Here is a 14,947-nt window from a genome sequence, read left to right as displayed (position 1 = left end):
CAAGTATCACTGACGTTACGAACGTAACAAAGCAAGATTTTGGAGAGCAAATTTTGACTCGATATAAAATGAGTTCTCCCCTTTCCTCAAACAGTCGGATTGAATTCTGAAGACAAGCCGTGTATACGCACTGCCATGTACAGCGCTGTGCACTCAGACCCCGCAGTAGTTTGCTTAAGATAAATTTACAAACATTATCCAAAAAAATAAAAATGCTGGGAGAGTAAAGAAAGTAAATGCTAGATATTAAAACCCACATGGACAAATAACGCCTCTATGGCCTTCCTTCCAAAACCAAACAAGGGCAAATCAAAGAAACTCACCCCAAACCTTCTTCAGAAACCTTGCAATACAAGAACTGGTCCAGACCGAAAACCTTTAAATTCTGTACCAAGCAACGTTTCTTCACTTCTGTAAGGCCTGACCAAAAGGCTCCCAGCTCCGAGGAACAGCAAGGCAGGATGAGAGGGACATCACAAGAGGACAAACCTCACTGGTAGCTGCAATGCTGCCCCTCTCCCCAGGAGGTGCTGGAGGGAGGTGGGAGCTCGGGAGCACCGCCCACTTTGCCTAACTCGTGCTAAAATTTCCGAGTTGTTAAAGAAGCAGCAAACACATCAAACTGTTTCCAAAAGAAACCCTCAAGTCTTGGATTATAAAGCCTCCCATTTGCCTTGTTTGTAAAGAAAAACAGCAATTTCCTTGTGCGAGCTAGCATTTGATTCTGGAGGGAAGGCTCTTCTGAATTTGACGGGAAAAAGGACTTGCTCCCAAAATCTTTTTTAAGTAGTTCTTGCAGTGGTATATTTTCTGACAAAATATGAGTGCTTTTCTCTGAAAAATCAGCTATATCTCCATGGAGGCAAGGGCAATCACTTTGTAAAAAGCTTCAGGTTTGGACTATCAAAGTATTATTTTATTTAAAAAATTATTATAGAGGCAGCTGGCCACTGCTTAATTTGAAAATACCTAAGAAACCCTTGAAGCATGGGTGTTTTCTGCTCTGTGTAAAGTTCCCTCTGCCTTGCAGATTCCTGCACTTTCACAGATGTTTTGTTTTGAGGAACTCGCCCCAGCAAAGAACAACAGGTATCGAACATTTCACTAATAAAAAAAGTCAACATTAAAAATGGCTAATTGAACGCATACAAATAAACATAGGCTGTGTAACCTCGGCCATTTCATAGTACAAATATTAATTATAGGAAAGACTGAAATTTACCCAGCAGCATATACAGCAGTGACTGCAGTGGATATAGCTGACAGTGAAGGTTACAATACCAATCATCAGGTCTTCTCCATCCTGACAATGCCATTTACAACAGTAACTCTTCAGTTCTGCTTCGCTCTCCTAAAATGGATGGAAATAGTTATAGCAAATTGTTTCTTATGGAATCGCTTGGTGTCTTTACAAGCCACTTACATTTGAAGCAGGATCCACGGTTTATAGAGTATTCTAAAAGTACCCATGTAGGCTTTCATATGGCATTACACTGCAAAACAAATCCATAATGTGTGAAAACCAGGTTTATATCAACCTGCAGAAGCCAGTTGATAAAATTCATGGACCAATTCTTAAAATCTAAGCTATAAAGAGAATGAAATGTATTAAAAGATTTGAGGTTTATAAAAAGTAACCTTTTTATACCATATTTTTACTTTACAAAAATACTGAAATTATTCATGAGTTTTTCACTCTGCACCAGCTTTAAAAAAAATACTATCAAATTTTGACTTGCACCTTTAATGCATTTGAAAGCACCATCAGGGGATACTTTTAACATAAAGGAGGATACCATTGACTAGATTTAGGGAGGTATTTAAAACCCAAAAGCTTGCAGCAAAAGCACTCTACTACAAGAGATTCAACATAATTTTTAGACGTATCTGGACACAAGTCTTGGACAGGCAGAAGAGGGTCTTCCACATAACTTGCTTATATTATACTTCGGTGAATATACTTACTAAGAGGTGGCTGAAAGCCTTTACAAGACATCACTTTCACCTTGCGTGGGAAAAATCAGAGCTGTCTCTACATGTTGAGAACTTGATCGGTCTTTCCTGCTTCTAGTTCTGGTAGGGCTCGTGCCGCTCGTTATCTGTCCTTCAGGCAATGTCAACCTTGCAGTTATACAATGTTTGGCACTAGAAGGGTATGGCATGTCACAGTCTCTTGTCACCCCTGCATACATTCACACACTGAATCGCGCATTCTCAGTCCTGAAACAGAGAAGTTTCAGCGTGTTCATCTCCTCGTAGTTTCTTCCGAAATATCTGAATGGTGTCCTCCAAAAAGTTTAGAATACGAAAACTATACTTCCCTGTTCTTTTACATATATATATATTTTTTGCAAATTGAACACTGAATCATGATTATCATTTAATTTACATCACTACGTGCGAGAGCTCCATATTGCTCCTGAAAACCAGAAGTGAGCTGCATAGGATTTCTGTTGAAAGTAACATAAAGAACTTAAATTCCATTTTAAAAGACTTTGAAATTCCACAGAAAACAAACAGTTCTTATTAATGCTTATGACCTAATTAATCAGAATTTAGTTTATTTTCCATTGACAGCCTTACAAACATGATGATGTATCTTTTTAATCAAGAAATATTTTGCAAACCTATTCTAACATGAATGGTTGATTTATGGGAGTGTTGAAGGCTACTATGCTCCTATTTTTTCTCCAGAAAACAGTTTTCATAACAGCAACACTGTGTGCTACAGTTTTGTTATTTTTGAAAAAGATTTGCTTGTTGGTTTGTTTTTGCCATTGATTATGCAAATATCAATCATTCATTTCTAAAATAAAATGCATTACTGGCTAAAGTTGAAAGCTCTGGTCAGAGCCTTCCTATGGGTTTGACTGTAAGTACCGTGCAGTCAGAGTTTCATAGCAGCAAGGAGTTGTGGGCGAGTTTCCCCAGCTGAAGTAACTGATCTGTATGTGTGGGTTGGGGCTTGGGGGTTTTTTTGAGGCTTTCAGGTGCTGCTGCTGTATCAGTGTCCTGCAGACAGACTGCACACAGTGGATCAAATGATAATCATGATGATAGCCAGACTAAGAACACTACAGCTTGCTGCTCTACTTGCAGTACGCAGTTTAGTTATTCCTACAGCCCTACTGTCAACCCTTAATTTGGACTGTAACATTGGAGCTTCTTCGAGCTCTGTTTTTGTTTCATTTATAATGTGGTTTCATATTCCAAGCGCTCCTGGATAAGGGCATCATCTTTATACTGTAGCCGTGGAGGAGCAGGGGAACATTCAAATGCTAAGATTGCCTTCCTCAGGCTCCTGTCCAACACATGTCTCTCCCACGCTGGATACCTGTTCCTGAACAGATCGATTTTTATGACAGATTCCTCAATCCTTGGTGGCCGGGATGAAGGCGTGGACGGTGCAGTGGGCCTCACCTGAAACACAGGCACACACCCATCCCTCTCCGCGAATTTTTGATCCCGCTCGCTCGTGACACTCCGGTTGTTGGAGATGGACCGTAGAGTGTTTGTGGCCACTTCTGGGGGTAGGGTGAAGGCAGTGGCAGGGTCCTCACAAGCACAGCTTGGCGACTGCCCGAACCTTGGTCCATTGGGGTGAAAGAAGGCATAGTACATTAGCATAAAAACAATGCCTGTTAAAAAGCTGCTGAACACTACACACAGTGCTGGTATGGCAAATGCATCAGAGATTGGTGGGGCCTTGTACAGATACCAGAGAGCACTCAAGGCGGTGTTTTCTAAAAGGATCACAAAATAGTAAATGAAAAGCCTACAGCGTGTCCTTCCTTCCTTGACATTGAACCAGCTGAAGATATAGATTATCCCAACGACCATGTCGAAAACTATCTCCTCCCATTTAGTGATGCAAAACTCTGTCTCGCAGTGGACGATCCAGAAGGTCATGATGCACCAGTGCAGCACGATGAAAATCCCGAAGTACAGCTGGAAAACCGAGGCAAACAGAGCAAAAGTAATGACCCTTGCTGCAATTGTGAAGAAATGCCAGCAAAACTGGATTATAACAGCCATATAACTGATGGGTTTCTTGTCATCACGGGAGTCGCGGAGGGCCTTTTGGTAGGAAGCCAAAGCCCAAGCCAGGGATACGAGAGATGCTGCAGCAGTAAGACCTAGGAGGAAACAGGAGATGCAGACAAGGCATAATTAGTATAGCAGCACTTGGCTGAAACCGGTGAGATCCTTGCTGCTTTAAATGCGTTCTCCACCACTGACATAATAAAATCTCTTCCTTCTCCTTTAGCTCAGCCAGCACTGAGAAATGGACCTCCACTGCCGAGATTTCATTGGCCTTACAACTTTGGATACACACAAACAAGAGTGGCTATCAAACGACATTCTGAAATGCTTCTCTAGCAATTTCATGTCTGAAACAAATTAATTAATTCACAACTTTAAGCAAGTCGGGAATAGGTGTCTCTGTCAGCTGGGTGATTTAACAGGATCTACTGTGGTTATTGTTTTAAAGAAAGAATATGAATTTTACGATTTTGATAAGCCATTAAAGAAGCCTAATATAAAGCAACCAAGTCTTTCTAATTAAGATGTCAGCATCACATAAACTAATCTTCATTTTTAAAATAATGTAACTCTTGTTAGATCAAAATTTAAACTAACTGCCTTACTCTTGCTGAGGGAAAAAATGTCGAACATTTTGATATTGCCACCACTTTTAAACAGAATTTTAATAAGTAGAAAATATAAAAAATTTATCTTCTTTCAGTTTGAACTTAAATCAATTTTAGAAATGTTGTAATTTTCTACTGAATTAAAATTCTGAGTATAGATGCTCCTAAAGTAGGGAGTTATGACTTAATGTTCATATAGCCATTCTATCTCCCATATAACATAGAATTGCCTATTTATAAGGCCATGAACTATAAAGTCTCTGGAAAAACTGTCAAATATTTTTCACAAAAAGAATTCAATGTAAAATTATTTCTCATCAGATTTTCACACATTATTTTTGTGGTAATAATTCCTATTCACTTTGAAGCACAAAAACTGTAAACCATTTTTTTTTAAAAATACCTTTCTGTGCTTATTTTGAATGTGTATTACCCTTTTTTCCTCAACTGAGTTTGATTGTTGTCGGTAGATAAACTTAAAAACAAAGTTGCTTTGCAACTGAATCTAATTTTTAAACTAATCTGTTACTTCCATACACTACCAGAAAAATACCTTAAATTCCCATTTAAGAAGTTATATAGTTCAGCATAATTATTCAAATGCTTAACACTTACACAGCATTCTGTTAGAAATGAATGATAATTCTTCTTTACTAGAAGATTAATTTTTGTTTACTTACGACTCATATCAAGCTGCTTTGGATGGAAATGGGGATTCAATTGAAATGCAAAACCCCAGCCTTTCAAGTGTATTTATTATTTAAATAACATTGCAATAAACATGTTGTGTACAGAGGAAAAACGTATCAAACATTTTATACTTAAAACTGCTTTATTACGAAAGCAAATTTTATATACAGTTAATGAATGAATTCATAAGTCTCAGCATCCCAGGCTGAGAATTTATTCATAGACCATTTAAAGATAATGATGCTTCAGCTCACTCCATTTCTAAGCAGTTCCCTAACTTTGAACTAGTTATTGAAGTAAATCAAACTGAAATGAAGAAAACATTTATTTTGTCTGCTGTTAAAACCTGTTTAATCATTTCAACAAGCTTTGGTTCTGGATGCATAGACAATATTTTTCTTCCCATTAAATAGCTTTCTTTAGGAATTTACCATCAAGAGTATATTACTTAAATACAATAAATTTTATGCAAATACAGAGTGGTAAATTTAAGCCTAAATAGATGTTGCTATTCGCTTTTGAAAAAAAAAAAAAGTTTATTTTAAAAGAGAAAAATGTAGGTTATGGAAATAATGCCTGATTCTGAAGGCAAAAATTCTATTTAAGCAGTCCACCTGGCTTGACACACTAAGATTTTGCTCGGTAAGTAGTACAGAGGGATTCATTGCTTTCAGGAGGGATTGTGTTTGCCAACGTTCCTCCCTCAGTCACTTGCAGGGTGCTAATTATGTTGTGAGCTCCCATGAATCCGTGAATTTAAAAAACCTTTGTTTTAAAAATAAAAACAATAATGAACAATCAGCAGAAAACCAGAACAAACTTAGGATTCCAGGGAGAGTTTTTAATAAAACTTCATCATTTTTCTTCCCACGCAGATGCCTGGATGCCAAAACACCAATGCTACTTCTGGAATCCTCCTTCACAGAGAGAATAAACTATCAGCAATGAAGACAGGAAGGAGATGTGGTGTAAATTGTTATTTTCATTTCTGACATGTATATTTGCTTTTCACGCTGGGCTGCCTTTCAGTGACCATTATCTCAGGAGACAACACTAACAGCTGAAAACGTAAGTTCTCGTTTTCCTGTAGGAATGTTTTAAGTATTGAAAAACCACAGTTCATTTCCCTTATGAAATGCAAAGTTTGGAAAGGTAGATGAATAGGATAAAGGATAAGAGTATCTTTCAATACAAATGAGACACTCTGAACAAGAGCTCAAAAATAGCATTATCAGCACAGGAAAGAATAATGTGAGAGAGAAATCCATATATTTTCTTTGCAAATCTAACTTTAATGACCTCACATGCTCCCCCAGAGGCTTGTAGAGATATCATCAGTTTTGCATTAGGAGGTGTAAAATCATTCAATAATGCACACAGAATGTTCCAAATAAAATGTTAAAATTCATAGGAATTTCCAATATTCTAACCCTAATTAATTCATAGTCATTGTCTGGGACAGAAAGAAGCAAGTACAATAGAAAGGTAATTCTGTTATTTAAATAGTGATTAATAGGGAAACATCCTTTGCTTTTACAGAACAAACTCAGGGATACTGGCATACAGGAGAGAAAAGGAGACAAGGGAATGTACCAAACGAAAGAGCTGCCAGATAAAGTATTATGTATCCACTCTTGTGCTATTGGCAATGGTGTTAGGGATATAGAATTAAGATAAGGCTAAATGCTTCATGGGCACCATCCATTCTTCTTCATTGATGAGACCAAGCACTAAGGAATTATTAAAAGTATAATTAATAATGAGAACGATAATGTAAAAGTTATGTAAATGGCGGTTTGCTAACAAATGTCACTATATAAATAATTCACTGGGAATGGTGAGAGATAAAAAGTGAATTATTGTAGCACTGAATGGATAATTCATTAATTAAAACATATTGATGCATTTGCTGAGTATGTGCTCATATAAACCTCTTTATCCCTATTTCGTGGAATCATAGAGTCATAGAATTGTTAAAGTTGGAAGGGACCTTAAAGATCATCTAGTTCCAACCCCCCTGCCATGGGCAGGGACATCTCCCACTAGACCAGGCTGCTCAAAGCCCCATCCAGCCTGTTGAACACATCCAGGAATGGGGCATCCACAACTTCCCTGGGCAACCTGTTCCAGTGCCTCACCACCCTCACAGTAAAGAATTTCTTCCTAATATCTAATCTATATCTACCTTTTTTCAGTTTAAAACCGTTATCCCTCATTCCTATCACTACACTCCCCATCTTTCCTGTAGGCCCCCTTTAGGTACTGGAGGCTGCTATAAGGTCTCCCCAGAGTCTTCTCTTCTCCAGGCTGAAAAACTCTAACTCTCTCAGCCTATCTTCAAAGGAGAGGTGCTCCAGCCCTCTGATCGTCTTCGTGACCCTCCTTTGGACTTGGGCTCCAACAGGTCTTTATTGTGTTGGGGCCCCAGAGCTGGACACAGTACTCCAGGTGGGGTCTCACAAGAGCAGAGTAGAGGGGGAGAATCACCTCCCTCAACCTGCTGGCCATGCTTCTTTTGATGCAGCCCAGTTGGTTTTCTGGCCTGCAAGCGCACGTTGCCAGGTCATGTTGAGATTCTCATCAACCAACACCCCCAAGTCCTTCTCCTCAGGGCTGCTCTCAATCCATTCTCCACCCAGCCTGTGTTTGTGCTTGGGATTGCCCTGACCCGGGTGCAGGACCTTGCACTTGGCCTTGTTGAACTTCATGAGGTTTGCACGGGCTCACCTCTCAAGCATGTCAAAGTCTCTCTGGATGGCATCCCTTCCCTCCAGTGTGCCAACAGTTTGTTGTTGTCTACAGTTTGGTGTTGTCTACAAACTTGCTGAGAGTGCACTCAATCCCACTGTCTATGTCGCTGACAAAGAAGTTAAACAGTGCTGGTCCCAATACTGACTACTGAGGAACACTATTCGTCACTGCTCACCACTTGACATTGGGCCGTTGACTGCAACTCTTTGAGTGCAACCATCCAGCCAATTCCTTATCCACTGACTGATCCATCTGTCAAATCCATGTCTCTCTAAATTTAGGGACAAGGATGTTATGTGGGACAGTGTCAAATGCTTTGCACAAGTCCAGGTAGACGATGCCTCTATCTGGTAGAACTGAGGGATAAGCTCTTCCCTTATCCACCAACACTGTAACCCCATCGTAAAAGGCCACCAAATTTTTCAGACACGATTTACCTTTAGTGAATCCATGCTGGCCGTCACCATTCACCTCCTTATTTCCACATGCCTTAGCATAGTTTCCAGGAGGATCTGCTCCATGGTCTAGCCAGGCTCGGAGGTGAGACTGACTGGCCTTTAGTTCCCCAGATCTTCCTTTTTTCCCTTTTTAAAAATAGTGGTTATGTTTCCTCTTTTCCAGTCAGTGGGACCTTCACTGCACTGCCATACCTTCTCAAATATGATAGATGGTGTCTTAGCAAATTCATCTGCCAGTTCCCTCAGGACCCACAGACACATCTCATCAGGTCCCGTGGATTTGTGCACCTTCAGGTTGCTTAGATGGTCTCAAACCCGATCTCCTACAGTGGGCAGTTCTTCATTCTCCTAGTCCCTGCCTTTGCCTTTTGTGACTTAGTGTGGTTAGAGCACTTACAGGTGAAGACTGAGGCAAAAAATTCATTGAGTACCTCCGCCTTCAAAAGAAGAAATAAAATAAATTTCTATTACTATCAAAACAAAACTTTAAAGGCACTAACATGGCACCAGGAAAAAAGGATGTCCTATAGACCTAATGGAAAACAAATAATTTGTAACAATGCAGGTGGTTTAACTTCAGCAGTTGGAAAAGATTATTTGCCATTCAGAAATGAACAGAGAAGACTGGACTGTGATCTGTGGAGCCACCATTCATGAAGGACAAGAATCAACTTTCCTGCTTGCTCAGCTGCAGCCTCCACACTCTCTTTGGGCGCTGCAGCAGCCTTCCGGTGTATTTGAGAGTCTCATATATCAGGGTCTTGTATTTAGGGTCTTGATCTTGGAAATAAGGATTAACTAGCCATTCTCAGTGAATACGTACTCAAGAAACTATGTGCTCATCCGTTACAGACTCTTAAAAGTCCAGGAAAGCATGAATTCTGTAAAACGGCCTTGGGAAACATGAAAGCATGTTCCTGTTTCTTCCTTTTCTAAAGCTGAACATTCAAATTTTTTCCACAGTATATGATTTGGTCTCCAAAGTTCTGTCCTGAAGAGGAAAGAAATACAGGCTTGGCCCCGGAAAAAGACCACTTCACATACTGCATCAGGTGAATGATGCTCTTTGCTTCTAAAATGGACACCTGAAAAACTCTGAATAGCAATTAGTTGGGACTGTACCTACCCACTTCCAGCCTTTGTAGCTTAGCCCCTGTACAACAGTCTCAATAGTGAGACCAGTCAATAATGCATTGTATTAGGACAACATTCTGTCAGGAACTAATTAAAATCTGTTTTGAGTGAAAAAGACAATTCAGCCTCTTTTATTCTGTTAACTGTTTGCATTACTTAATTATATTATTTGTAAAAAGGAATCACAACTTTGTAATTACAGATGAGTTTCTGATGTCCTTAAGATAGTGCACTTCCTGTCAGAAAACAAAGAACAGAATTGCCTTGATTGAACTACAATTTTAACTCCTTTCTCTGGGAATGATTCATTTCTCCATATATGTGAGATGTTCTTGCCTTTTACAGAGTGTGGCATATCTGTACTGGTACTTTAAATATAATACATAATACACTGTAATGAGCTACAGCTCATTAAAGACAAGAATGTCTTTAAAAAACCACAACATGACTTTCACAAATGAAAGCAAACATATATGAGGGAAAAGAAAATGTATACAGAGATGGATACACTCACAAATGTAATATTATTTCAGGGAAGCAAGCTCAAATAGCTACGGGAGAGCCAATGAAGTTCTCCTCAACATTATTTGCGAGAAATCTGACTGAAATGTTTTGTTCGTGAGTAATCCAAATAGAATTGCTCACAACAGATAAGGGTTTTCCATATTACATCTCTGCTTGGCAATTCACAACTTAATTATATCCTGCTGACACTTCTGCCTTTGCATTATGGTTCTTGCAATTTATTTAACTCTGAGGAAAACAATTCAATGTCTAAGCAGCATATAGGATTTACTAGCTTGTATTTTTCTCCCACTCCCACAATATAATCTTTAGACTAGGGTGTAACTGAAAAAAATATGGGTCTCATTCTCAAGCTAATTTTATCTTACTCCTGATTTGTACTTGAGAGAGTAAAGACATATTCAGGTCCATAATCTCCTTCTTTTCTAATTACATCAGTCCATAAATCCTATATAGAATAAGCACAGAACACCTCAGGTCAGCTGGAAACCCTACAAATGAATGAACTGATCAGAGAATGTGCTTCTTGATATTCAACCTTATTTCAGAAATCAAATTCCTGCCAAGGCTTCTGTCTCCGCTTCATCCTCCTTTTTAGACTTGTACTCATCTCACCATTTCCAGGAATAAATTAATGTAAAAGCAGGAATACCAAACACAGCAGGACATCTGAGCATGACATCATTGCCTGGGATCTGGGACTATCAAACATTTTTTCAGGAAGCCTATTTTTATGAGTTTTGTAGCCAGTTGGAGAAGTGACAGAAAAGCAACCAAGCTTCCAGGTGCTTCTCTGAACCAAAGCCAAAGCTCTCTAACATTTCTAGTCCCCCTTAAGACCTTAATCCTATAGGAAACAGTATATCATGACTGCATCCCTTCAGCTTCAGAAAATGGCTTGCTATATTTACTTGGCTTTTGCCACGCTGCTCTGCAAGTATAGCCACCAGCTTGACCTTCACGTGGAGACTTTGCAGGCAGCTTGACAATAGGCTATGGGGTTCTACACTATTTTTTTTTATTCCCATACACTAGTAGGGTGATTTACAACATGGTATAAATACTGTGCTTCCATATGTGGTCTCTGCACAGGACATTTTGCATGCTTCAGGAGCAGCTTTTGATCATATCAGAGACTGTGTGTCCAGGTTCTCAGTATGTGTTTCATGCTCATGGGTCTCATTCCCTGACCAATACTGTGAGATGAAACCTAAAGATGAAGCTGACTTTTTTATGCTTTCCTACTATCTAAAGGGATAATAATATAAACTCTTGCTCTTTCCTGGGTTATTTTCTTCCTTGATGCCTGCAGATGTAGCCTCCTGCGGTAAGCTGTAGCACTGTACTGTAATATCCATACTGGAATTGGTCCTTACAGCCTTAAGTGTCTGTCATTAAGTTTCATAATTAGGAACATTTCACGTACAAGGATCCTTGCTGGCACATTTCATTTTTCAGAAGAGGGACGCACCACTAACTTAATGTCTACAGGCAGGTTCAACCCCCTAAAACGTGCTGTATGCTGATCTTAACCTATATTTTTCTATACTGCAAGGTTTGTGACCTTGTTGTCCAGGGTCATTCTCCATAAGCATGTTGCAAACATAATCCTATTACATTCCCACATCAGCAAGTTTTTCTTACGTTAGCTGTCCTAAATCATAGTCAAAGGCTTTCAGTGCAAGTGAAACAAGCTGCTTGAGGTCAGAAGGAGAGACTTTTTTCTTCTTTCTTAGATGCCACTAGATCTGATTACGCCCAGATAGAAAAGGCACCTTACTGAAATATTCCACTTCTGGAGTTTTCCGTAGACTGTTTGCCACTCACAAACATGGGAGTGACAGCGTCTGAGCATGAGTCCCTAGTAGTTCATATTTCCAGTGTTTGCCACAGGCTGCATTCACAACTGGGGATATTCAAGGCAATGTAGATGGTTTCATCACCTCATGTGCCAACGTTTGGTTTAACTTTCTCCTACTGTGTACTGGGGTTGGGTAATGCAGCATAAGGGATGACAGGAAATATAAGTCAGATTTTGTTGAAATATAAGTCAGATTTACACCTACAATTACTTCTAAGTGTTACGTAAGGCTTAGAGAACATGCTACCATATAAAGGAATACTTTTTCCCGTGATTTCTTTCATCCGCTTTCTGTAGATACTTCTGGTGAGATAACTTCCAGCTGTTTCTTTAATTTGGCTCTCCGCAACAACTTACCTTTGCCCTGCAAGTCTAGAAACATGATATATATTAAATGTTACTTTCAATCTTACTCATTTTACCTACTCCTAATTTTTTTCCCAGGGGTGGTTTGGACTTTGTCCGAAGTCCACTGACAAAAGGTTGACTGTTGTATTGGCTTATTGAACCTTTAGCAGATTCTTATGGTCTGTACCAGACACTTGCCTAATGATTTACCTCTTGCTGCACTCAAGATTATATCCACCTTAGCAAACCTAACAGTTAGACTTACTTCAGCTGAGCTGCAATCCTGGTCATAGCTTTAAGCAGATATACAACTGAATGATGGTCATAATTTTATTTCAAGCTAAAATCAAGAATAGGCTTCCTTTGCCTCTCCCCCAAATACAAACCAAGACTTTTATGCAAATTTTGTTGTTAGTCTCGCAGGAATTCTTTTGGAAACTGAATAAAATATATTACAGATAAAGAAGTCAATTTAGCATGCAAGGGCCACAAGAACTGTGAAATCTGGACCTCTTCTGTCTTTCAAGATACCACAGTCAGTAATTCAGGCCTCCCTTTCTTCACAGACAGCTAATGATGAAAGGGTTTTGGGGCACAACAATGAAAAGCTCTACTAGCTTCTCATCAATCTGTAGAAGTAGTTGACTCTTTAAGATACTTGAACTGAAGTCACACTGCCAGAATATGCTAGCTAATGCCAGTTACTAGCTGACTGAGCATCATGGGTGATCTCTTGTCCTCGCTCACAAGTACATTTTCCTAATATTTGTTAGTTTCTTGTTCTAATAAAGATGTGTTATATTTATAACTTACAATTCAGGAGTCCTTATTAGCCACTAATCAAGCCTAGTCCTTCACAGGCAGTGACAACCGTCAGGTACTCATCTACGTCATGCAGTCTGTATGCCGCCGGGCTTGGCAAGACAGCAAGAGATCATTTCGCCTGTTAGGAAGCTAAACTTAGACTTATGTACTTTCACAGCTAGATGCCTTGTCTGTTAGGTAATTTGGTATCTTTATATTCCAGTGAAGTATGTGCAGCATAAACATACCCACTGACTCCAGGCTCATTTCCATGATTTGTACACTTCTTCTTAGGCAAAAAGTGCTTTTGATGTCTTGAAGTTGCTGCAAGTAACTTATAGAAATCAAGGGATTATCTGGAGACTGCAGCAACGCCAAACAGAACAAAACCTCTGCCATTAGCTCTTGACAACATCATGATACATGATGTTAAGCTAAAGACAGGGTACCGTCTATGGGAGAAGGCTCCACCTGCACTGCTTGGTCCAATGCACTGCATGTATGGACACCTTCCATAAAGTCAACAACAGAAGCAGTAGCATTTCTCCCTGCTATGCAACAGGAGAAAGAGAAAAAGATGTAGTCTACTAGACACATGCAAAATCCTGTTAAAAAATAAGGTTTGAGGAAAAGTCTTTCCTTTGATCCACGTTTCTGGGATTTTACCTTTATTTTTCTGTCGAGCTTTTATATGCTTTTGCTTGCGCAACTTCTGGGCAAAGTTCCTCTTGGTATATTCTACTGATTTGGAGGAACCAGCCACACAGATTTTCATTCCATGGCTGCTAACAAGATCAACTGGAACTCTACTATTGGAAACACTTTGGGATAAAAAAAAAGAGATCATAGAATCATAGAACACCAGGTTGGAAGGGACCTCAAGGATCACCTGGTCCAATCTTTCTTGACAAAAACACAGTCTAGACAAGATGGCCCAGCACCCTGTCCAGCTGAATCTTAAAAGTGTCCAATGTTGGGGAATCCACCACTTCCAACGGTTGATTGTTCTCATTGTGAAAATTGTCCTCTTGTGGCCAATTGGAATCTCCCCTGGAGTAACTTGTACCCATTACCCCTTGTATTTTCCATGTGACTCCTTCTAAAAGGGGAGTCTCTGTCTTCTTTGTAGTCACCCTTTAAATACTGGAACATGGTGATAAGATCTCCCCCAAGCCTTCTTTTCTCAAGGCTGAACAAACCCAATTATCTCAGTCTTTCCTCATATGGCAGGCTTCCCAGTCCTTTGATCATCTTGGTGGTCCTTCTCTGGACCCTCTCCAGCCTGTCCACATCTTTTGTGCATAGCGGAGACCAAAACTTAACACAATATTCCAGGAGCGGCCTGACAAGCTCTGAGTGGGTATCTCTGCTGGTGATGTCCTTGTAGATGCAGCCCAGCATCCTGTTGTCTTTCTTTGCTGCTGCAGCACGCTCTTCACTCATATTGAGTCCCAGGTCCCTTTCCACATAGGTGCTCCCCAGACAGGTAGATCCCAAACTGTGCTGCACTCCTGGATTATGTTTTCCCAGGTGCAAGACCTTACACTTGTCCTTGTTGAACTTCATAAGGTTCTTGTTAGCCCACTCTTCCAGCCTATCTAGGTCTTCCTGCAGGATGGTTGTCTCTTCTGAAGTGTCCACTTCGCCACTCAGTTTGGTATCAGCAAGCTTCATCAGGGTACGCTTGATCCAGATCACTTATGGAGACATGAAACAGCTTTGGA

The 14,947-nt window shown here is 39.8% G+C and overlaps 1 protein-coding gene across 1 annotated transcript in view; it reads right to left on the bottom strand.

The window, feature by feature from the left end:
• Positions 1-1,617: 1,617 nt before the first annotated feature.
• XKR4 (XK related 4) overlaps positions 1,618-14,947 on the bottom strand; it is a 232,028-nt gene continuing 218,698 nt past the window's right edge. The window contains exon 3 of the mRNA XM_063326879.1: positions 1,618-4,136. Coding sequence (XP_063182949.1) covers positions 3,190-4,136 — 947 coding nt within the window. The 3' untranslated portion in view covers positions 1,618-3,189. The remainder of the gene's footprint in view (positions 4,137-14,947) is intronic.

This window comes from Chroicocephalus ridibundus, chromosome 2 (genome assembly GCF_963924245.1).
Source record: "Chroicocephalus ridibundus chromosome 2, bChrRid1.1, whole genome shotgun sequence".
In the NCBI taxonomy this organism is placed as follows: Eukaryota; Metazoa; Chordata; class Aves; order Charadriiformes; family Laridae; genus Chroicocephalus; species Chroicocephalus ridibundus.
This window is presented reverse-complemented; position numbering and strand designations above follow the sequence as displayed.